The sequence below is a fragment of the Notamacropus eugenii genome, chromosome 1 (genome assembly GCF_028372415.1).
Source record: "Notamacropus eugenii isolate mMacEug1 chromosome 1, mMacEug1.pri_v2, whole genome shotgun sequence".
Lineage (NCBI taxonomy): Eukaryota > Metazoa > Chordata > Mammalia > Diprotodontia > Macropodidae > Notamacropus > Notamacropus eugenii.
In genome coordinates, this window is record NC_092872.1 from 521,365,812 (window position 1) to 521,392,274 (window position 26,463).

Here is a 26,463-nt window from a genome sequence, read left to right on the forward strand (position 1 = left end):
TAAATAAGAATTATTAATATTTTTTCAAGACTGATCATGTATGTCTTAAATTTTGCCCAGATTAAAGGGAGTGACAGTATGATGTAGAAGAAAGAGTATTGGACTGCGAGAGTCAGAAAGCCTTGAGTTTGAGTTATGGCTCTGACACATGTTAATGGTGAATCTCAATTTCCTCATCTGAAAATACTTATACTACTCACAAGGCCTTATGAAGAAAGTGTTCTTATTTAAAGAGCTGGGTAAATGGTGAATGATTATTCTTATCATCCCACTTCCTTGAAAGGATTTTCATGACATAGTTTTAAAGTTTATACAATTATCAAAGTACTGTGCACTTGCTACTCCATAATCTCTCTATCCTGTAAGAGATTCAGGTGATTGGTACAGACATGTAAAAAAGTTAAACTGACATATATCTTTATGAAATTCAAAAGAGCAGTAGAAGGTTAGGAGCTAGAATAGACTTATGAATTTACATCCTTTCTCAGTTTTCATGCAATTATTTATGAAAAGTAACTTATTTTTAGACCTAGAAACTTTCTTTATTTGGGGCTACTTGTTAATTAGAGCAGATTCTGATTCCTATGAACTTGCTAGTCAGATTTTTACTCCTTTTCCTTGATAAAAGTAGCATCCATTGTATGAGCATAGTCTGTACATCCGAGCATCCACCTCATCTTATGATTTCAGTGATGGAAATGAACTCTAAAAGTCATCTACTTCAACTCTCGTATTTTACAGAAGAGGAAATTAGGGCCAGGAGAGTTGAAGATGCTTGCCTAAGACTGGACTCAAATCCTCTTGATTCCACGTCCGATGCTCTTTCTGCTGCATTAGGTCTACAATTGTTAGCCAAAATAAAGGCAACATAGCTATTTTGTTAATGTGTTGACAGTGTGCTATATTTTTTGAGAAATTCCTTGGCAGCAAGGTAGTCGGTATCTAAGTGAGTTGGGGTTGAGAAGTGCTAGACAAGGAGTTAAGCATCCTCTATGGAAGAGAGCTGATTTGGGACACATAGGAACTTTCTTTTGTGAAGTTTAAAACCTTTATCTTTTGCCTGCAGAATCCATTGCTTTTTTTGGAATAGTTTTTGTTTCTGGTTTGGGGTTTTTTGATCACAAGGCTGTCTTCATCTTTTCCTCTCTGAAAAAATAAAGCTCTTAGGGAACTAGTGATTATTGAATGTTCTCCCTTCTGTAAGGTTTGTGGAAGAGTAGACATTTGGTGCATGATCTTTCTTCACAGTTGCACAAATAATTCAAGGTTACCTTCCCAGTGAAGAGATCAAATCCATATTTATATTGGTTTTTTTTCTAATTATATCCAGATGTTGGGCCTCATCTTGTCTTTGGAAGCTGTTGCTATTCTCGGTCTTTATAGAATGATCCAAAAAACACAGGCTCCTGGTGCCTGAAAATATATTTACAAAACCTCTCCAAGCCGCATATTAGGCTATGAATTTTCGCAATTTCATTGTGACTGGCACTAGGTTTTATGATATGTATTTCTAGCAGTTACACTGGTAACTAGAGAGCTAAAAATCATTGAGGCAGTTTTTCCAGGAGAGGGCAGTAGCGTAATAATAAAGAAGAACATAAGAGAGCCGGAGAAGCAGCAATGTCATAGAATTTGGAGGTGGTCTGCCCAGGCCTTAAAGAAAATGTAATGTAGTCTCTTCATATTACAGATGAGGAAACCAAAACCCAAAGAGGAGCAAGGACTTACTTGAAATTGAATCTGGTAATAAGTAGCAGAGGCAGGAATCAGGGCTATGTCTCTCATATTCCAAGTCATAGGTTCTCATCATTATACAAAATGACCTCCATGACCAGGCAAGATAGGTTATAAACTAGATGTGATGAGTTAGAGACATTGGTTGTGTGGCTGTAACTTGTTCTGACCTGCTTGCTTTTGCCAATAAGAAAATGGTGATTACATTGTCATAAATGGATTAATTAAGTCTTTCAGGAATGTTTATTGAGCATCTCTTATTTGCAGAGTGCTCTGTTAGGCAGTCAGGGGTAAAAGGCATAGTCTTTTACAATTCAGGGAATATAGAGTGCACATACATTGTAATATTCTATGATAATCATACAATAATTGTATAGTATCATAAAATAGAGAAAGATAAGTATAAAATACCATTGGAAATTCCAAGAAGGAAAGATCATTTCTTTCCATCTGGGAATTGGCATTCAAACTGGGTTTTGTGGATTCATAGATTACTAGAGCTGAAAGGGGCCTTTGGAGGTCATCTAACCCAACCTCCTCATTTTACAATGGGAAAACAATCCTAAAAAGGTTAAGTGAAAGATCATTTCTGATTATTGGGGAACTGGCATTCAAACTAGATTTTATGGATTCATAGATTATTAGAACAGAAAGGAAATTTAGAGGTCATCTAATCCACTTTTGCAAAGTGGAAACCAAACCTAGAAACTTAAAAGGTTAAATGATTTAAATCAGCCTCAGTCAGCTGATTAATGCAATAGTTAGGAATGGAACTCCTGGACATCTGACCTTCTCATTCCTAGTTTAGGGCTCTTTCTTGTACACAGTATTCCCTAAACCAACAGTTCTCAAACTTTTTGGTCTCAGGACCTCTTTATACTCTTAAAAATTTGAGAATCCCAAAGAGTTTTTGTTTATGTATAAGTTATAGCTATCAATATTTATCATATTAAAAATCAAAGCAGATAAAATTTTAAAATATTCATTCATTTTAAAATATAATAAACCCATTACATGTTAACATAAGTAACACCTTAAAAACTATTTTCATAAACAATTAACAGGGAAGTGATACTGTTTTACATATTTTTTGCAAATTTCTTTAATGTCTGGTTTAATAGAATACAGCTGGATCCTCATATCTCCTTCTGATTTTAATCTGTTTTTATGTGTTGTTCTGGTTGAAGTATATGTAGAAAATCTGACCTCACACAGTTATGTGGTTGGAAAAAGGAGGAGTGTTTTAATAGGCAAATGACATCTTAGTATTATTATGAAAATAGTTTTGACCTCATGGACCCATTGAAAAGGCGTCCCAGACCACACTTCAGGGGAACCACTGATCCAAACTGTCACCCAGCAGTCTGAACTTTGGAGCAACAACAAAAAAGGGTAGTTTTCAAAAGGGGAGTAAAAAGCTGGAGATGGCGAGATGAAGGGTTAGTGAATTATTCTAGGCATAAGGAATGAAGTGAACAAAGGCATGAATGTAGACTGTGTACAAAGAATGACAAGTATGATTTTGCTGGCTCATAGTTCACGTTGAGGAAAGGAATTTGAGATGAGATTGTAATGACAAGGAAGCCTGAGATTACAGGGCCTGGAAAGCCAAACTAAGAAGTTAGGACTTTATTAGCTATGTAATAGGGAGCAATAAAAGGGTTTTCAGAAGAGGGATGGATATAGGTTCGATAGCTTATCTAAGTACTACCTTATCTGAATTTTATTATTTTTCACCAGAGCCAAATTAATTCCTTATACGTAGATGCTTAATAAATGCTGATTGGTTAAGTGAATGAACAGATCCATGCATGATGCATCAGCCAACCAGTATTATTAAACACCTACTATATACCAGGCACTGTGCTATAAAAACAAACAAAAAAATGAAATTGTGCCTGCCTTCAAGGAGCTTCCATTCTTCTCTCAAGAGACAACATGTACACATAAAATTAAATAGAAAATATACACAGAATTAATAAACAGCAAATTTTTTGAGGGAAGGAGAAGGTAATAGCAGGAAAAGATTTGTACAGGAATTGTTATTTGAGCTGACCATTAAAACAAACATTACTGAGAGGTATAAGTAGGAAGGAAATACATTCCAGGCATGGGGGGAACAACTTGTGTATGAACACTAGACTTATAGACTTATGTATAAAATAGACTTACATATAAGGAACAGTAGTATAAGGTCAGTTTGACTAGATCAGAGAATACCTAAAGGGAAGTAACATATAATAAGACTACAAAGGAAGATTGGAATTTGGTTGTAAAGGGCTTTAAATGCCAAACAGGAGAGTTTGTATTTAATGCCGGAAATAAAAAGAAGTCACTGGAGTTTATTGAATAGGCGAATGACATGGCCATACCTGTGCTTTAGGAATACTAATTTGGCAGCTATGGGAAGGATGAAGTGAAGAGGGAGAAGCTTGAGGTGAGACCAGCCAGAAGCCTATTAAAGTAATTCCTGTAAGATAATAATATAGAGAACTTTAAGGTTTGTGAATAGCTTTACATATGTTATCTCACTTGGTCCTCACAGCAGTTCGGTTAGGTAGGTATTATTATCACCCATGTTTTAGATTAGAAAGCTGAGGCTGAGAGAAGAGGTTAAAGGGCTTGTCTGTGGTCTGAGGCAGGATTTGAACTAAGGTCTTTTGACTCCCAAGACCCAGTACTCTATCCTGGAACACTATGATGAGTGGTGAGCATGTGAATGGAGAGAAGGGGATGGATGCATGTTGTGGAGATAGAATTGATAAGACATAGCAACTCATTGGATATGTAAGGTGCAGGAGGGTGAGGAGTTGAGAATGACTCTGAGGTTGTGAAACCTAGGTTTTTAGAAGGATTGTAATGCCCTTACCAGAAATAGGGAAGTTTGGGAAAGGGTTAAATTTGGGTAGAAAGAGAATGATTTTTGATTTTGAACACGTTAAATTTGAGAGGTTTGTGGGATATTCATTAAAAATGCCTGATAAGCTTTTGGATATGTGAAATTAAAGCCCGTGAGAGACCTTAAGACTGGATATATAGATCTGAGAATTATCTGCCTAGGATGAATTGCATGAGGAAGATTAACTTGGCATCTCGAAGAGAAGATTATTCTTTTAAATTCTCAATATATTTTAGAAATGAGGCCTTTATTGTAGACAAATGATGGCTGTAAAAATTGTTTCCCATCTTTCTGCTTCCCTTCTAATCTTGGGTGCATTGGCTTTGTTTTTGCAAAACTTTTAATGTAATTTAATTTTGCATTTCATAATGTTCTCTATATCTTGTTTGGTCACAAATTCTTCCCTAGAGAAGATTATTCTTTATCAAAACTTCTGAGTTCTAGATGTAGCAAATCTAAACTGGTACCTAATATATGCCTACATTATTTAATATGAATCAGTGATTATTTCTTGAATGAATGCCTGCTAAGTACATTAAGATACAGCAGAAGTATAGAATCATAGACTTATAGAGCTGGAAAGAATCTTAGAGGATCATCTAGTCTAGTCAACTAGAATTGAATCCCTGTGGGCCACAAATTGACTTAGAAAACCAGAAACTAACATTTTCTATGTCATATTGTATTTTAGTCTGTTAAAGATTTCCCAATTATATTTTAGTTTGTTTTGCCTGTACTCAGTGGATCAAGAGTTTGATACCTCTGAACTATTCCATGCTAGAATGACCATGTTGTAAAGATTTTAAAGAGTGAGAGAGAATTATTCTCACCTGTTTTGTGAGAGTAATGCCTAGATTCAGCTCAGATATTCTACAATTGTAGTGATTCCATGAAATTTGAATTTTGATGTTTTACAGGCATTGGGAAAAGTGAAAGAACCTCTGCTTAGAAATCAATTGCAGAATAGGTATTCTTAGGTTCTCACTTCAATATTTTAAGTGATTCTTGCCTTGACCCCCAGAAAAGCCTATAATTTTATGTAAAACTTTTGGTTGGTTTAGAGAAACAAGGGAGAATATTTTTGGTGTCTTGGCAGAGCTTTCAAAGAGAGCCCTGGACTGAAAGTTGGGAGCCCTGGGTTCTACTTGTGATGCTGCTACTAATGTGGTGTGTGATCTGGAGCAAATTATTTCCCATGTTTCTCCTGATTTCTAAAACTGAGGTGCCTAAACTATATGGGTTTTTTGTTCTTTTTCAGTTCTAGCATTTCATGTTCCAAGGATCTTTCCAACTCTGACATTCTTTGAATATTCATGACTACACATAGCAGTTCTTATTTTTAAAAATGTCCACATTAAGATGTAGTCCTTTGAACTAAGAGAGAGCATGTGACTCCCTATTTTTCTGATAAGTACTTATCTAGGATGAAAAATTAAAATGTGGGTTATATCTTTAAAATTCAAAGATTAAGTCACAGAGATATCTTCTGTTGAAGTGGTAGGGGTTCGTTGTGTCTCAGAGCCCTAAGTACTCTACTCCATGAAAAATTGAAGAAAAAAGTGAAAATTAAAACAGGAGATTTATTCCATGCACAGTACTCATAGGACTAACTCTTGCTAAATGCTGCCTGTGTGTAGATTGCTGAAAAGATATGAAAAGGAGTAAGATACTGCCCAGACCCTGGTGCCACTCATAATAACAGCTCATCTTTAGATAGCACTTTAAGGTTTACAAAGCGCTTTTCCAAATTTTATCTTCTTTGATTCTTACTACAACTCTGAGAGATAGGTGCTATTTTTATCCCCATTTTACAGGTCAGGAAACTGAGACAGACAGATATTAAGTGATTTGCCCAGGATTGCATAGCTAAGGCAAAGAGGTAGGAAATGAGACATGTTCCAGGATGATAAGTAGGCCAGTCTGGCTGATGATAGACTACAGTAGGAAAATATTCTAAGATATATTTGGAAAGGTAGGTTGGAACCAAATTATAAACTTCCTGAGGACAGGAAAGACTATGTTTTATTTAATCTACATTTTTGCCAGCACCTAGCATAATGCCTTACAGATTCTAAGTACTTAAATGCTAAAATGAAGAATAATGATGATGATGACATACCTTTCGTGCAAAGCTAAGGCATCTGAATTTCAACCTACAAGCAGTGGGGAAGCTAGTGAAGATGTTTTGAACGGGAAAGTGTTATGATCAGAGTTGTGCTTTGAGAAGATAACTTTAAACAGTGGTGTTAAGGAGGGTTTGTAGAAGGGAGCAACTAAAGACAGGGGAGCCAGTTCAAATGATAGGTAATGAGGTCCTGAACCTAGTAGTAGTGGGAATGGTTAGGAAGGGATAGGTGCTAGAGGTAAGACATGTAAGAAATAAAAATACATGAAATTTAAGGGGTGGCAAATGAGCATTCCAGAGAAACTGTCCTGCAATAGCAGTCCTGAGTTTGAATTATAGGTCATATTAATCCCCAGATAAAAGCAAACAGTGGACAAAAAAGGAAACTTCTTCCGCTCCATGATTTTTTCCAGATAAAATAAACAAGAGGGCACAGCTGCTCATCGTTTCCCCCCATCTGTTGGCTTGGAGAGCTGCCCTTTGAGACTTTCCCAAAACAGTGTAATGCTAGGTTGCAAAGGAACAGGGTTCATTCATTGTACTGCAACTCTTCTGTGACTGTTTTAAGAACATAGTACCCTTATTCATTCCTTCTTCTCTGTAACATGAATTGCTTTCCTTTCTTTTTCCTACCAGTCACAGCTAACATCTCCTTTCCCAGGGACATTAGAAAATATACTATACCTTCAGAATAAATGTTATAAGTATCAATTGGCTTCTTGGGGGAGTCATTGATTTTAACAGCTTTGAATGACTTTCTCCTGTATTTCAATAGCGATAGGCCTATGTTCAGAGTACATGATTAACTAGTTTAATGGAACTGGGACAAAAAAAGAAACAAGATCATAGGGATGTTTCTATTTCCAACTCCTATATCCAATCTCATGGTGGCTCTGACAGCTCTAGCAAAGTACCCTTAGGCTTCAAAATGCTGGGACAAGAATCCTGTACATTGTAGAGTTCTTGCCCCTGGTTTGAATGAATTAGCTTTTGTTGAAAACTGTGACTGTGTTTTAATAAGTTGTCCACAGGGCATGTTGAATCAATTATCACTGAGCCTGAACTGAAATTAGTCTCAGGTCATGTAGACCAGTTGCTACCAGAATTGGAATCTCTTCTGTAACATCCTTGATAAGTGGTCGTCCAACCTCTACTCAAAGACCTCTACTGAAGAGATCTACTACTTCCATTCTTGGATATGTTGTAGTTAGGAAGTTTTTTTTCTTTTACATGAAGCTAAAGTGTGCCTTTTTGTAACTTTTACCCATTACTTTTAGCTCTTCTTTCTTTGGTCTAGACAGAAAAAGTTTAATCCCTCTGACATGATAGTCCTTCAAATACTTGAATACAGTGATCACATATAGCTCTTCTGTACCAACCTTTAATCTCAAGACTAAGCCTTTTTTTAAACTGTGCTAAATAACTCCAATTGCTTTCATAGATTCTTGATGGGCACAGCTTCCACTTCACTTACCCTCCTTTGGACATTCTTTAATTTGTCAATATTCCACTCCAATGGATCTATGATTTGACTTATGTCAGTATTCCCTCCAATGATACAGATTGAAAACTATCCATGACTACACATCCTTAGCATCTCTGGCTCATGTCCTCCCCAGAGGGTCTATCTACCCAAGGAGTTGGGGCCTTCCTTAAATTCTCTCCATGTCTTAGACCAGTGCTTCACATACCAGCTCTCTGCTGATTATGTCTTCCTTTTACTACATAATCAGCTCATTTTCTTTTTTGATGGCACATTTCTTTAACATCCTTTATAGTATTTCTCTATCATAATTTCTTATTGATAGTGTTTGCAACCTGTTGACACCCTCAGTGTGCTTCTTCATTGCCTTTTGGGGGAACCTCAACTTCAGTTCTTTAGAGACTCTAAATAATTGTTCCATGACTCACAGCCATAAAATGTTACTGGAAGACTAGGTATAAAAAAATGGGTCTTTGTTTCAGGCAGAAACTTGGGACTCTTTGAAGAACTTTGCAGTTTTTCAGAGACAAGACAGCCTGTTCTCTTCCCACTGTTTACTTCTGGACCCAGCTCATTCTTCATTTATAGTATCTGTCAGATACATACATACATATATAAATATACATGTATATGTGCAAATCATATGACTATATATGTGTATATGCAAATATACGTGTGTATATATACACACACAAACACACATATATACACAAACATATACACAAAATATATGTTCACGTATATACACAGGCAAGCTCTATAGGTTGTTCATCTATCTGTGCATATCATAGAACAACATGTTTTATCCACTTGGTTTCTCCTATGTAGTAGGTGAACCTAATACTTGAGAATAATTCTGAATCTTGGGAGATCCTTCAGCATTTCCTTCCATTCTTCAGATTGCTTAGTGTAATCAGCACAGCAGAATCTGCAAATAGGAGCACGTGGAGAACTTTGTTCTAAATAGGCAATCACTATTTGACTTCAACTGTGCTGGATCTCTTCCATGACAGTGGCAAACACCTTTGGCAAGCATATGTCTCCATGTTTCATGCTTTTCTTAATATTAATAATTTCTGCACTGTTAAACAAAGGGTTATTTTTATGATGTTAGAGTCCAGGAGGTGTACAGTAGATAGAGTGCTGGACTTGGATTCAGGAAGACCTGACTTCATATCCCACCTTAGACAATTACTAACCGTGTGTCCCCAGGACAAGTTATTTAGCCTTATTTCACCTTAATAAGAATAACTATTATTATTATTTAACCTCCTTCAGGCCCAATTTCCTCATCTGTATAATGAAGATAATAGTGCCTCCCTCACAGGGGTGTTGTGAGGCTCAAATGAAATAACATCCATAAAGTGCTTGCAAACCATAAAAGCACTATATGAATTCTAGTGATTACTGTCTCTTTCAAAGAATTATGCCATTTGGATGTGTTGTAGGAGGAAGGGCATTTTGTTTTACCAAATCAAATACTTTTTACAGCTTTTAAAAAATATCTGTTATTATGAACTTAATAAACATTAAGAAAAATTTAAAGTATTTTAGTGTATGAAGAAACCCAGAATGAAACTGAACTGTTATTATGTAAGTTTTTTAGAAAGTGTACATTTTAAATATATATATATATTTTTACTGATATCTTTTGTTTTTACCATCATTTAATTTTCTCTGTGCCCTTCCCTGTCCCAGAGACTTATCCTTTTTAACGAAGAATTTTTTTTAAAAAGAAAAAGGAGATAAGAATAAACAGAAATTTCAGTAGAACCACTCAGTACATCAAAAGCAATCTTACATTATGTTCAGTGTTGTGTACCTGTGGATCACCTGCCTCTCCTAGTGAGTGAGGGAGGTGTCTTTTCATACCTCTTTTTTTGGGTCATGCTATTTGTTTGTAGTTTTGCAGCATTCATCTTCCATTGTTTTACTTACATTGTTATAATTATTGAATGTATTGTTTTCTTGGATCAGTTTACTTCACTTTGCATCAGTTTATATAAATCTTTCCATGCTTCCCTATAATGTCCCTTTACATTCATGAAGCACAGTCTGTTGAGCCATTCTCCAATTAATGGACACCTATTTTATTTCCAGTTTTTTGCTATCCCAGAAATGCTGCTATAAATATTTTGGTTTATAGAAAGCCTTTATTTTTGTCAGTGATTTCCTTTGGGGTTTATTCCTAGGAATCGGATCTCTTGGTAGAAAGTGTATATTCATTTGTCCTTCTGAAATTCCTTTTGGGTTCTTTTGTGTATTTTTAAATATTTCAGTGATTTTCTTTTTCTCTTTTTTTTCTATTACTATCACAGCCCATCAACTCCTGTATGCATTCCCCTATAAGAGCCCTTCTTTGTTACCACATCAGTCATTCAATCTAAAGAGGATAAAGTATCCAAGAGAAAGCAGTTGATAATGGCAAATGCTTTAGAGAGGTCAAGAACAATAAATATTGAAAGACAGTCAAAATGATGATAAGATTGATAAGATATATAAGAATAAGAAAATACATAAGAATGATGAGATTAGAAGGCAGATTTCAGAATTTAGAAGTGAGTTATGAGACACCTAGTGCAGACAGTTTTCTCTGTCTTTTTAGACTCACTATGGCAGGAGTTTTTCAAAATAAATCATCACATTGACCTTATCTGTAAATGTGTGTCTCATTCTTCTGTACCTCTAATCCATCACCTCTTTGCCAAGAGCTGGGAAACCTGCTTCAGTATCAGTCTGCTTAAATCACAGCTAGCCGTTGCATTGACCAGAATTCTGAAGCTTTTCAAAGTTGTTTTCCTTTACTTTATTGTGTTCATCATTTAAATTATTCTCATGCTTCTGTTCATTTTCCCCTGAATCAGTTCATATATTTTCTCCAGTTTTCACTGAAACATTGGTGATTTTATGGTATAGAAATTAATATCCTATAACATTCATATATCATGATCTATGCAGCCATTCCCCAAATGACAGGTATTTACTTTTATTTCCAGTTCTTTGGGAGTTTTTGTTTATTTATTTGTTTTAGAATCCCTAGTTTCCTTTTTTAAAAATTATTTTTATTTTTAGTTCCAAATTCTCTCTCCCACCACCTCCTCCCGTACTCATCAAGAAGGCAAGAAATATGCCCATTATACATATGAATTTTATACAAAACATATTTCCACATTAGCCATGTTGCAGGGGAGGAAAGTGAGAAAAATAAAGAAGGGAAAAAGATATATTTCAATCAGTATATAGAGTCCATCATTTTTCTATCTGGCAGTAGATAGCATTTTTCATCATGAGTCCTTTGGAATAAATCTTTCACAGTCAGTCATCATTACAATATTGCAGTTGTTGTACAATATTTTACTGACTTCTACTTGCTTCACATTGCATCAGTTCCTACAAGTCTTCACAAATTTTTCTGAAACCATCCCTTTCATCATTTCTCATAATGCAGTAATAGTCCATAATAATTATTTACTGTAATTTGTTTAGCCATTCTTTAATTGATGGGCATCCCTTCAGTTTATATTTCTTTGCCACTACAAAAAGAGCTTCTATTAATATTTTTGTATATGTGAGTTCTTTTCCTTTTTCCTTTGATCTCTTTGTGCAGTTTTATAACCCTTTGGGCATAGTTCCAAATTGTTCTCCAGAGTGATTGGACTGGTTCACAATTCCAGCAACAGTGTGTTGGTATACTTATATCTATTTTTCCATATCATCTCCAACATTTGTCATTTTCCTTTTCTATCATCCTAGCCAATCTGATGAGTGTGAGGTGATACCTTTTCAGTTCTTTGCAAATACAAAAGTGCTGCTATAATTATTTCTGTGCATTTGAAGTTTTTCATTCTGTCTAGTAGTGGTATCACTATGTCATGGTATGCACAGTTTAGTGACTTTCTGGGCATAGTTCCAAATTGCTTTCTAAAATCATTGAACCAATTTGCAGCTCTCCCTGTCAGCATATGAATGCTTCTTTTCTCCTTCCCAACAATTGCCATTTTCCCCTTTCATCATTTTTGTTGATCTGATGGGTCTGAGATGGAACCCCAGAGTTTTAATTTGCACGTCTTTTATTATTAGTGATTTTCAGCATTTTTATATGGTTGTTGATACTTGCATTTGTTTCTAAATCTTAACCTCTCCTCTGTCTCTCTCTCTTTCCTATTTGCCTATCTATATATTTAATATCATATACACAAATATATGTGTGTGTGTGTGTGTGTGTATGTGATTCCCCTGATCTGATAATTTTGTAAGCCTGTCAATAAAGGAAATGAGCCAGACCGTTTTTTTTATGAATCCAGTGTTTGGCACATAGTAAGTGCTTAATAAATGCCTTTTCATTAATTTAGTCTTAATTTTAGCTCTTTCCCCTTCAAAGTGCTTCCAAGCCACCCTTTTAGTCATATACTATAGAGTTTTGCCAATAATTAAGGAAAAACCCCTCATTGGCCTAGAGTTTAAAGAGGATTTCATCCCCTTCCCGTCTTTTGGAAAGTTGGGATATTTACCTATCTCTGGTCCTGCATGATTTTTTCAAGCTCAACAGTGACATCTGCAATTATTGAGGAATTTAAGAACCCTGTACTGTCTACTGACTTCTAAAAGAATTCTTTTACTATATCCTGACATATTGACCATTTTTTAAAAATTCTAGAAAAGATAGCAGAGTAGGAAGAAGCAGTACAGCCCAACTGACTACCACAACTACTCCAGCAATGACTTAGAAAGAGAAACAGATCAAATTTTGATTAGGGTACCCAAGACAAAAATCACAGCCATTTTTCCAGTTCAGCCTGGCGTAGGGAAATAGAGGTCTGCAGACATCAAGGGGACAGAATCTAGCCAGGAGAGAGCAATGCAGAACCTTTTAGCATGAGAACTGAATTGGGGTTTGATGCCCTCGATCAAGCAAGTACAGGTCTGACCCTGTGCAGGGTACAGAAACAGGCACCACATGGCGTCTTTGTTACTCATACGTCAGAGCTGGGACACAGGTATAGCGTGAATTGGCAAGGGGCACAAGGGGATCTATGCTGGGGAGTGACTATGGCAAAAAAAGTCAAATGCCTAAGGTTGTGTTCTACAAAGAGGAACAGGAACTGAAGGGAAGAGAAGCTGTGTGACTGCAACCCTCGAACAGGATCTCACATTTAGTCACCATCTCAGTTTAAGGCCTCCAACTGAGTAAGCAGGGCAGGAAGCTTAAACCAAGAGCTCTGCAGGGGACTAGTTTCGTTGCTCTCACTGTGCAGGGACTTCCAGTTAGTTGACAGGGTTTGAACCAGCCACAGTACATTGGAACTGCAGCCAAGGACAAGACCTTAATTGTGTTGCCAAGACCCAAACCAGAATCAGGAGCTTGCTAAACTCAAAGGAGAACAGCAATCACACTTCCCTCTCTATAAGATTACTTTTTATCCACTTCAAATTCCTAGCCAGAGCTATCTCTTAAATTCATGAAGAATACACTGTCCAGAACCCTGAGAAAGTAGAATCAGAACTCAAGAGAATACCAAGTGGGACCATGCAAGATCCAGGCACATTCCTCAAGAAGTGCCCTGAGCCTGGCCCTAATACAAAGTCCCAGTTCAGGAAGCAAGGCTGGAAAAATGAGTAAACAAAACCATTCTCCCAGCACAAAGATCTATTATGGTGACAGGGATACCCAAGATACAAACCTGCAAGAGGACAATTCTCAAACATCTAGCAAAACCTTAAAGAAAACACAGCTGGGATAAAATTTCAATACATTTACCAGGTCTAAAATTATGCCACCATTTTTCTTAAGTTCCTTTCTTTTTTCATGTCACCAGTGAAGTTTTTGAGTGTTGTTGTCCCTAACCCTATTATTCCCAAAAGCCCCGTGGTTTCTATGGCAAGATTTTTGTATAGCATGATGATTTTTAGAGGCATTTATATTGAGTTAATAGAACTAACAGACTGTGATAGAAAGAACCCACTGGTTACCTCATGAAAGAAACCTCAAAATGAAAATTTTGAAGAATACCAAACTGAAATTCAAAGCTTCTAGGTCAGAGAAAAAATACTGAAAGCAGCCAAAAAGAAAGAATTCCAGTGCAAAGGAGCATACTCAGGATCACATCAGATTTACCAGCTTGCTTTATAAAGAATTAGGAAGCTTGGAATATTATTATCAAGAATGTAGAAAATATAGGCTTACAATCAAGGATAACTTACCCAGCAAAACTGGCTATAATCCTATGGGAAAAAAAAAATGAACCTTTAATGAAATAGAACTTCTTAGCATTATAAAGATTATACAAAGGCCATAACGTAGTAGGAACTTTGAAATATAAACACTATAAAATATAAAAACTTCTCTTTAAATCAGGAGAAACAAAAAGAAACTGGAAAGGACAAACACGGATAAAGTAGTTCCATTGTAAAAGAGAGTGATGATAGAAGTGTCTCCCTCCAAGCCTAAAAGTCATTAGGGGTCACAAAAAGAGATAAATAAGACTGAGAGCCTGCAGTGGCTTTGCTGTTTTGATGATCTTAAAAGATGAAAGGAAAGGGAAAGAAATGGCCTGGGGAAGGAAGGGAGAGAAATCAGCTCACATGGGTCGCACCAGTAGAAGACCACAAACAAGGAGGAAAGGGTGGAGAGAAGAGGTGACATTCAAACCTCACTTGTATCTGTGCTGATTGAAGGAGTATAGAATATATATATACATACACCCAGTTGGGTGCAGAAATACATTTCAGGCAACAGGAAAACAGGAGGAGCTGGGTTGAGGGAAGGTGGGGAGAAGAAAAAGGTTGATTTAGGGAGGGATCTAAACTAGGAGGTCAGATCATGAAGAGGAAGGAAGGAAAGAGACAAAGGGAGGGAGGACTAGAAGAAGGGAGTTTGTGATTGGGCTCCTGGTGAGGGAAAGAGAGAAGGGGCAGGAGATCAGAAGCAGCCTTCATCAAGTATAGTGTGTTGGTGCTGTGTACATTTCTCTTTCACCATCCTCTTCTTTATAAATGAAAAGGAAGCAAAGAGAAGAAAATGTATAAGAAAATAAGATAGAGAAAAATACACAATTAACAGTCATAACAGTGTGAATGGAATTATTTCACCCATCAAGTAGACTACAACAATATGTTGTTTATAAGAACACTTGAAATGTTAAGATTTATACAGAATTAAAATAAGAAAATGGAGCAAAAACTAGTATGTTTCAGTTAAACACCTTGATCTTTTTTTTTGTTCAATTTTTCTCAGTCCGAAAATTAACTTGGAATAGAGAAGAGAAACCAAGTAAGAGTTAATTTCTACCTCTTCTCCATAGTTCATTATCATTGTCCCATCCTCTCAAGACAAGTGATACTAGCCCATCTTTGACCATCTTTCTCTAATTAATATCCTTTTATCATTTCTTCACTTGTTCTTAACTTCAGTCTTCCTTCAAAATTAACTGCTTTTGCTTTTCATCTTCACTGTGGGTCTTTTAAATAACATGTCCTTTGTGTATCCGTATCAGTTCCTTTAGATTCCTTCTCCTTTTTTCCTCATCAGAATTATTACAACAGATAACTTGGATTTTTATGGTATTTAAGATTTACTATGCCCTTTTCTTACAAGAAGCCTATTGGGTTCAGTAATGTAAGTATTATTATTTCCATTTCATTAATGAGAAAATTGGGCCTCAGAGATGTGAAGTGTGTTACCCACAGCCACATAGCTATTGTCAGAGCTAGGATTCAAACCCAGATTTTTTGCCTTCAAGTCCAGTTCTGTTTTCCCTATACCATTGTGCTCTCAGTGTTATATGATGACATACTTCATCTTAATTCAAACTATCTCTTGTCTGCTTTGTGCTTAGCTTGGGGAAGATGGTTAAGAGTGCTATTATGGAGTTTAGTTACAGCCCAATAGGAAGATAAGATTCATACCCAGGTAACTATAACACCCCCCAAAAAATGAGCTATAAAAGAAAGCACTATAAGAGGTGGAAGGGGGAAGGTTGTTCTCCTGGCATAGTAAAAAAGTTTTTATTTAAAACTAGGAGACCTAGGCTTTACTAACCCTGTGACCTTAAGCAAATCACTTCTCATTTCTGAACCTGTTTCCTTATCTGTAAAATGGAGACAGTACTCGAACTCTCAGTCTCAAAGGAGTGCTTTAAGGATAGATAGTAGATAATATGCATAAGATTCTTTATAAACAGAAAGTATTATAAAAAAGTCATCATGATTTGACTATACGTGTTCCACATTGCTGTGACATTCCCCTCTCCCTTCTCTCTGAATTATCATTCTTGGATGACTATCTTTAATTACAGACTGTATTTTTAGAGCTTTCTTCTGTAGAATCTATTTCGTTATTTGAGTCTGAGGCAGGTTTAGTTACCATTTTATTCTGTTTTTGAAAGCTGAGTAAGAGACACCCCTGAGACTGATATGTTAATTTACCTTTGCATAGTTTTCACTCTGGTCTGGCCTTCCCTTCAGTTTGTGATTACACCGACCTAATTGGTGGTTTATTCTAGATTAGTGGAGATCACATATCACAACCCTCAGAGGACACAGCTACCTTGCAAGATTAGCAGTTTCTGGAGCACAATTGTATTTTTGAAAGTTACTGCCAAGTCATAGAGTCCTTGAATGCCAGGCCATAGAATCATTAAATATCAGAGATAGGAGGGAATTTAGCTATCATATAATCCCAGCCTGTCATGTTATAGTTGAGAAAACTAAGATTTAGAGAGTGACTTGCCCAAGGTCACAAAGTTAGTGATAAAGCCTAGATTAGAAATAAAGTCTCCTGACTCTGGACCTTTTTCTCTCTTCACTTTATTAGGTGACTTCTAGTGCCATTAGAGCATACCTCACAATCCATAGGAGAGTTGAATTCATACAGTGCAGACCAGCATCTGCTTTCCCTTAAGTGTAGTTTTGAATTTCATCTTAATGTTGCATTGCCTAGATATATAATTCCTTAGCAAAACTTTTGTTGGTAGAGGGATTCACCAAGTTATTGAGGGATTTTCATTGCTAGTAAATATATCAAGCATTTTCTGAATCTCTGACGTTTGTGCACAAGTGAACAAATAGAAAATTAAATCATAGACATTTTAGACGTGATCTTTCTTCTATGGCCTTCAGGCATGAAAAGATAAAAAGGGCAACTGACATTTCCAGGACCAAAAAACATTAATCTTTAAATGTCACTAGAGAGGGAAATTACCAAGCAAAAGAAGAGTTCAAACATGGAAGTGAATAGTCTCAGTGCTTCATCATGACATGGACAGAAATTGAACAATGAATAAAAATAGTATGTATATAGTACTTTTAGGCTACAAAATGATTTCTCTACATTATCTTACTTGATTGCCACAACAAAGCTGTGAGTTAAGTGTTATTAGACCTGTTTTACAGATGAGGAAAGTGAGACCCAGTGAGCTCAAGTTATACTACCTAAAATCACAAAACAAGGTAGAAAAAGGACTGGGACAGTAAATTTCCCCACTATCATCCCAGTACTGTTGCCTGGAAACTTCTCCATTATCTGTAGCCCATCTTGATCTTAATCCTCTTGCTGTATTGTAAGGTTCTTGAGGGAAAGTGCCATCCCTTTATCTTTCTTTCTATCCCCAGTAGTACCTAGTACAAGGCCTTACCTATCACATGTGTTAAGCAAATGTTTATTAAATGAATTGGAATTTTTAAAAATGGAGCTCTTGTTGCTAACTACTAAAAAGAACTAGTAACCACACTGGATCGCTGTTTTGCCAACTTGGTGGTGGATACACCCTTTCAGCTGCAATGTACATATACTGTGTTATAAAGGCTGATTATTCGGGATTTCTATTAATAACTCTCTCAACAGCCATAAAAGATTTTTTATTATTAAAAGAATCTGATTCATGGTCACTGCTGCTCCTCTGGATAGTTAAAAGTAGACCCAAATTCCACAGATATTAATTATTTTACAGCAGAAGTCTGTGCATTTTGGTGAATATTTTTCTTGAGTTCAGAGTTAAATTTCAGTCTAGACTGAGGAAAATTTCACGATGCTGGTGATATTTCTTTTTTATGTCTGTCTGCTCTAACGATTTTTCGTTAGCAGTCTTCCCATGACTCACTTGCAAATAATAAATTGTTAGATAATTTAGTTTTTCATTTTCTATAAGAAGCATAGTGGGGCAGTGGGAAGAGCAATGAACTGATTCAGAAGACCTGCGTTCTAGTGTTTGCTTTGCTACTAATTAGGTGTGTCCCTGGCAAGCCATTTCCTTCTCCGCTCCTCTTTCCTCATATGTAAAGTGGGGGGAGGGGCTGAAGTTAGTATAAAATATTCCCTAATGTACCTTCTGACTCTAATATTTGAGGTTCTAAGCTTTGGTGTTCCAAATACTAACAACTGTATTACTTTAATAGTCTCTGTTCTCAGATTCATCCTAACTCTACAATTCTGTGGTGTCACATATTTGATTTCAAAGATGTTTTCTGTTATTTCAGATTCCCATAAATGATGTTTAGACCTGGATTTTGTGAACAGTTTTAGTGACATTTATATTAGCACTTGACCTCTGACAGTAATTGTGTGAAAACCTTGTTGTGGGAATTTGTTGGTTTTGTTTTGAGACTGAGAAGTATGGCTTCTATACTCAAGCAAATGAGTAAGTTTAAATATAATCAGAATGTATCATGCTATGTGTTGTGGTATATTTTCTTAATAAAAAATCATTCAGGTTGATGAAAAATGTTGGAAATAAGGATTTGTACTTTCCCTTGCCTATATTTTCTGTTTCCTTTGTTAACAGCATCTAATAGTAGTACCTAGTAGAGTCTTCTGAACAGGGAAGCTTTTGATAATGATATTTATATTTTGATGACTTTTGGTGGAAAAATTTAGAAACTTTGGCCATTACTTTATAGAATTTGTTAAATTCTATATAGCAATCTGTCACCAAACCTAGGGTTACATATATGTCACAAGTTCCTTTTTCAATTAAAAAAAAATATTGGGAGAGCCAAGATCTGTTTTTAGTAGGAGTTGGCCCTTCAACTGATCTTTGAAGGAAGCTAGAGGTAGACATGAGGAAAGAGTGCATTCCAAGTGTGAGGAACAGCCGATAGAAAGGCACAGAAGGGAGAGGGGATGAAATGTGACAAACACAAACAACTCCAGTTTGACTGTGCTGTCAAATGTTTGAAGGGGGAAATAATGTATAATACATCTGGAAAGACACAGAAGCAGAGAATTAGAGCTAGAGGGGCCCTTAAGGGTCAACAGGTCCCACCCCTTTGGTTTATCCTTGAGGAAACTGATGTTGGAGAGAGGCTAAGGGACTTTCCCAGGGTCATACAGCAAATGTCTGAGTCACAATTTTAACTCAGGTCTCTCTAACTCTAATCCCAACACTCTTATCCAGTATACCATGTAGGTATAGAGCTTTACTCTAGGGACCTGTAAGTTCTCAGTTCCTCCAAGGTGGCACAATCAAGAGAGAGGAGTTTACTCTTCTCCTGGCCAGTGCTCTGCTCTGGGAGCTACCGCAAGCTTTTCTGCCCAGGATCTGTGAGTAGAATTCCCTCTCTAGAGCCTCCACCAGCTCTACCATGCCAGCGCTCCTCCTCACCTCAGGACCATCACTCAGGACTGAGACCCACCTCAGCTGCTCGATTCCCCCAGGGTCTTTAGGCTTGAGGGCTCCAAAAATGGACACTCTGCCTCAGTGACTTATGCCGCCCTGGGGCCAGGGCTAGGGCTGGACCCTGCTCCCTTCTCACCCAGGTGAAAGAGCTTTCTCACTGACCTTTGAAGCTGTTTTTGGCATTTGTGGGTTGAGGAATCTGGGAACTGCAGCTGCTACCTGTGATTTTGTGCCCTGAAGAGGCATTTGTTTTTGAACCTAATGGTTGCAGGGAGCCATCAGAATTTATTGAAGAATGGTGTGAAATGATCAAACTTGTGCTTTATGAAAGCTACATCGGCATCTGTATGGAGGGAATATTAGATGGGAGAATGTGGGATCAAAGATATAGATCAGGTCTTTATCAGAGAAACGGCAAAGATTTTTCTCAGTGAGCTGTTTACCTTCTGATTTTAACTTTACCGTTTTGTTCATGCAAAAGCTTTTCGATTTTGTCAGAATTCAGTCAGAACTGTCCATTTGATATCCTCTATCATCTCATCTTTTTTTTTTTTGTTCAAGAACTCTTCTATCCATAGATATGAAAAGTTACCCCTTCCTTACTCTTGTGTTTATGATGTGATCATATCTATATCTAGGTTATGTATCAACAAGCATTTATTAAGTGCTTGCTGTGTTCTTGGTGCTGTGCTAGGAGCTGGGAGTACAAAGACAAAATGAAATAGTCTCTTCTCAGGGAGATTATTTTCTACCAGGGAAGGTAACATGTCCATGTATAAGCATATGTAAAATAAGTACAAAGTGGTTTAGGGAGAAGGGAGTGCACACCAATAGTTGGTGAGCTCAGGAAAAGCTTCAGGAGAAAGTAGTGTCCGAGTTAAATCTGGAAGGAGCTGAAGGATTCTGTGAGGTAGGAGTAAAGGAAGAGAGCCCTTCAACCATGGTGGATGCCCAGGGCAAAGGTGTGGCATGTGCTTTGGGAGAGGAGTGGCAGCAAGATCAATTTAGCAACACAGTAGAGTTAGAAAAGGGAGTAATGGCCACAAAGGTAAGTTGGTGCTAGGTTGCAAAGGGCTAGGAAAGCCCTCGTTCATGTTTGATCTTAGATGCAATAGGGAGGCACCAGGGTATTGAATAGAATGGCATGGTAAGACCTGTGCTTAAGGGAAAGCACCTTGGCAGCTATGTATGTGGAGGGTGAATTGGAGCTGTGAAGCAAGGTGTGTTGAATGTCTGAACTAAACTGGTGGTTTCATGAATAGTGAAAAGAGAATGAAATGAATGTGTGAGATGTTGTGGAAGTAGATTTGGCAGATTGGATTGATTGGAGATGTGGGGTGAAGTAGAGTGGAAGAGTCAAGCAATGCTGAGGTTGTGAACCTGGTGACTGAAAGGGTCATTGCCTTTGGCAGGAAAAGTGAAGTTGGGAGGAGGGGTTAGTTCTGGAGTAAAAATATAGAGTTCAGTTTTGGACATGTTGAGTTTGAACTGTCTGTGGGATATCCAAGTTGAAATCTCTAATAGATGGCAATAAGAGTCTAGTGCTGAGGAAAGAGACTAAGGTTTTATATATGTTTGGGAGTCATTTGCATAGAGATGATGATTAGACCCATGGCATCTGAAAAGGTCACCAAGTGAGAGAATATAGAGAAAGAAGAAAAGTGGTCTTAGGAGAGAGCCTGGAAATATACCCCTAGTTAGGGAGTATGAAAAAAGCCAGTAAGACTGAGGAGTGGTCAGACAAGTAGAAGGAGAATCAAGGAGTAATGTCATGAAATGTGTTGAATTTGGTTTTAGACATGAATTTATGCTGAGAACAGAACATTAAGCTAAAATTTTCCAGAAAAAAAATATTCAAATATTAAGCATTGGGGAATATCCATAGTCAGAGGAGAAACATGATCCAGGGAAATAAATTTCACACTTTATAAATATTGAAATATGTCACACCTATAAGAATACAAATATGTTTTAGCACTTAAAGCTGTGCCATGATACATATAAAGGATCTTGACTATATCTTCTGCTTTTCTGTATATCACTTAGAAACTTGAATTGCTTTAGTTGCCATGGCCTAATGTCCTGGTATAGCCCAACAGGCAGTTATTCAAGAAAATCAGAGGTTGTCAGAGGTTGATGGGATCATAAGATCATTCAAAGAATACTAGGGTCAGAAAAGGGGGAAATGCTATGGGAGGATTGGCTCAACAGAAATAAGAAATGCTTAGACAACTGCAAACTTTCATATAACCAATGGCATTATCTTTCCTTTATACCTAGCCTTTTTTTTCCATAGCTGATAAATGGTGTAAGTGGAACTTTATCTCCTCCAATATTATTACCTATTATCACTTGAATGTTCTAATCAACACCAAAATGATCGGGAGGGAGACAAAAAAGGAATGGGGGAAATCCTGAAGGATCAAGGCAATTTGGAAATTGAGTATTTTCTCACTGAATTGGCCCTTGTGCTTGAGAGCCTCCTTTTCACCAGCCAGTTCTGGTGGATAGCATGAGGATTTCATCAGAAGACCTAGAGTCTAGTTCTGTTACTTACTAACAAGTCACTAACCCCTATTTTATTGATGAGGCTGAGAGAATATGATGATATTCGAACCACTTACCTCACAGAGTCATTGTAAAGAAAGTATTATATAATTATAAAGCTCTGTAGCCCAAGTATTTTTAAATTTTCTTTATATACAAAGAACAAAAGATTTAGATATGAAACTATGGACTTCTGTCATGTACAGTTTGTTTTTCAAAAGTTTATATTAAATTTAACACAGTAGTAATTAAATTTCCATTTGCATTCCCCTCTCAACTCTTAAAAATCTTTCAACAGATTTTTATTCATATCTTTTGTTTTTATATTGCTAAAATTTCTCTCTGAATCCCTTCCCTTTCCCCTTCTAGAGAGCAATCCCTTATTACAAAAGAGTTTTTTCAATAAAAAAAGAAGAGGTAAGAAAATTCAGCAGAACTTATCAGTACATCAAAATATTCAAACATTATATGCAATGTTCACATCTGAGGACCTCTCATTTCTGCACATAAGTATCTTTCTTGCCTCTATAGATTGCCAGACAGATTTAGATTTCCTTGTATCTTGAACCATCATTTCTTGGAGAACCTTCTAAGATCCCTAGAAATGGCATCATCACAACAATTATTCATATTTCTATGGTACTTGATCATTTACAAAATAGTTTTCTCACAATTCTGTGTGATGAGCAATATAGTTGTTCATTATTCCAATTTTGAGAGCTTAAAATGACTTGCCTATAGTAACAGCCAGTAAGGACAGAAGTCTAGGACTCAGACTTAGGCTTTCTGATTTTTGATAGTAAAAATACTTGTTCAATGAAGAAATGATGTAAGAGATACACCAAAAAGCACCAAGAGTCCCACAGGAAACAAAAGTGGCTCTCTGAATATGACATAGGAATAGGTAAATGAAACAACTTTGCTAGCCCAGAAATGGAAGGACATGGCAGGAGAGAATCAGGAAGGCATAATTTCTTGTGAAATGCTGAACCCCTTCTCTGTACTCTTTCTCCTGCATACATCAAGTTGTCTCCCAAAAGTCATCAGTTTATCTAACCAAATTATAGTCCCTCAGAGGACAGGATTTGCCATAATATTTGCCATAATTCAGAGCTGTAAAGGAACTCAGTGATCTAGTTTAACAGTTCTCAAAGTGTGTCCCAGGAATTTCTGGGGATTTCCAAGACCCTTTCAAGGCAGTCTGTAAAGGTCAAAACTATTTGAATAATGATACTCAGAACTTACTTGCCTATTAAAATACCACTCTCTTTCCAACTACATACCTATGTGAGGTTTTTCTTCATGTATTTCAACTAAAACAGCATTTCACAATAGAGTGAATGAACAAGCAAATATGAGAATTCAACTTTCTTCTATTAAACCATGCATTAAAGAAATATGCAAAAGTATGTAAAAAAAAAATACCATCCGTAACACTAAATTTTTTTTCACTTTGAAAAATATAGTTATTTTTCATTTAAGATGTTATCTTTGTTAGCATGTATTGGGTTTATTGCTATTTATAAATGAATTAATAAAGAAATATTTTCAAAGTTTATCAGTTTTAATTTATTAAAAGTAAATATCAACATGTAAAACCCACATATAAGCTGCTTAAGGTCCTCAGTAATTTTTGAATATTGTAACGGGTTCCTGAGACCAAAAAGATTGAGAACTGCTGATCTAGTCTAACTCTGTCTTTTTACACATGAGGACAGCTGAGCCCCAAAAGAGTGAAGTAAGTTGTCCAAAGTCGCATAGATATTAAAGTAGCAGAAGCAGATTTGAACTGAGGTCCTCTGACTCCAAAATCCATTGTACCTTTCATTTATCACATTGTCCAACTTTGTATGATTCCACAAAATGATTTGCTTTATCTTCTCTACTTTTCTGTGTTTTCAGGAAGAGATGAAACTATGCAACCTGCAAAGCCATCTTTCCTTGAGTACTTTGAACAGAAAGAAAAAGAGAATCAGGTCAACAGCTTTGGCAAAAATGCTCCAGGCCCATTGAAGAATTCTTCAGAATGGAAAGTACCACCAGATGGGGACTATGAATTTGTAAGTAGATTTGCATTTACAAGGGCAGCCCTGGCTTCTGAAGAATATTATTTGAAATGTGCCACATCCAAAATGATCTGCGTAGCCAAAAGCTTTCTAATCATTTCCCATTAGCCATTGCTGTCTACTTTCTCTAGTACTCATAACAGCTGCTAAGGTACCTCATGAGTCTGATGTACTGTGACATTTTTATTGACATTCGATTTTTACTGTTTTCTTGTTGTGAGCATTTTGCATTTCAGAAATCCTTCACTCATTGTAATAATGCTTCCAGTCCAGTTTGAAATTTAGAATGATAAAAGAACAAGTCAACTATCAAGTAAAGCTACTCCAGCTATAATAGTCTGTGGGGGGGATGAGATTTAACACTTCAGACTTTGAGGAGAGGTGGCAGCAGCAAATGAAAATTTTTTGCTAACAGTTCTTTCCATTTTAGCTTCTTTAAGAGAGTTTTACTGAATTTTGTTAGAAGAGGAAAGAATTAATATTCCAAAGTTCCATGTAGAAAGCAGCATATCATGACTGTCTCCTAGTCATCTCTTACAGGACTGGTGCTTTGCTCTGGCCAGGTGTTCAATCAAAATACCTGTCCAGTGAGTGGCAAAGAAATATCTAGAAGCACCAAGAGCCATCACACCCACCCTTTGTGCCCTCCACAACCCAAGAGTTGCTTTCTAAAGATGATAGGAATAAGGGAATAGAAGCAACTTAGCAAGGAGACTCCAGAAATAGGAAAGAAGGACCCATTGGGGAGAAGCAGGAAGGTGTCATGAGCTGCCATGTAGGGAACTAAAAGTGGTCAGGCAGACCGCTTGTCTGGGTTGTTATAGAGGAGATTCTTATCCCTTCAGATTCTGAGGTTTTGTAATTTTCATCGTACTTTTTCTAACCATAGACTCAGTTTATACTCCAGGAGAATGATGAGCAATAAAATCAGGGCGAGAGTAGGCTGTAAAATCTATTTCCTTTCCTGGGTATTTTTTAAAAGAATTTTTGGTTTCAGAATTTTTTATTTTTATTTTTTTTATTTTTATTTTTTTTTATTTTTTTAATGTTTAACAATCACTCCCATACAATTGCGATTTTATCCCTCCCCACCCACCCCCCACTACCTCCCTCCCTCCCCACGACTGCATACAATTCTGTATAGATTCTACATATACTTTCCTATTGAGTATATTTTCACTATAGTCATGCTATGTAGTCAGACTAAGATAAATGAAAGAATCCGTATAACAAATCAGAACATGATACACAAACAGATACACATACACAAACATGATCTGCTACATTATGTGAGTGACTTCCATATTTCTCTCTCTGAGTGTGGAAGGCATTTTGCCTTGAGGTCCACCATTGGGATTTTTTTTTTTTTTCAGAAGTTCTTGTGTTATTACAAAAATCTAGGTCTACCAGAAAAAACTCTCACACACTGTGGTTGTTGCTGTGCATAAAGTTCTCCTGGTTCTGCTCCTTTCACTCAGCATCAGGTCATATAAGTCCTTCCAGGCCTCTCTGAAGTCTTCTTGTTCATCATTTCTTATGGCACAATAGTACTCCATTACATTCATATACCATAATTTATTCAGCCATTCCCAATTGATGGACATCCCCCTGACTTCCAGTTTTTGGCAACTACATAGAGTGCTGCTATAAATATTTTTGTACATGTGGGACCCTTTCCCATTTTTATGATCTCTTGGGGATATAGTCCTAGTAGCGATATTGCTGGGTCAAAGGGTATGCACATTTTTGTAGCCCTTTGGGCATAGTTCCAAATTGCTCTCCAGAATGGTTGGATGCGCTCACAGCTCCACCAACAATGAATTAGTGTTCCAACTCTCCCACATCCTCTCCAGCATTTATCATTTTCTTGTTCTGTCATGTTTGCCAATCTTATGGGTGTGATGTGGTACCTCAGAGTTGTTTTGATTTGCATCTCTCTAACCAATAGTGATTTAGAGCATTTTTTCATATGATTATAGATAGCTTTAATTTCTTCC

At 36.7% G+C, this 26,463-nt stretch overlaps 1 protein-coding gene across 1 annotated transcript in view; it reads left to right on the forward strand.

Moving 5' to 3' along the window:
- The window catches only part of STK4 (serine/threonine kinase 4), a 116,135-nt gene that overhangs the window by 34,579 nt on the left and 55,093 nt on the right, over nucleotides 1-26,463 (forward strand). The window contains exon 10 of the mRNA XM_072633698.1: nucleotides 24,303-24,460. Coding sequence (XP_072489799.1) covers nucleotides 24,303-24,460 — 158 coding nt within the window. The remainder of the gene's footprint in view (nucleotides 1-24,302; nucleotides 24,461-26,463) is intronic.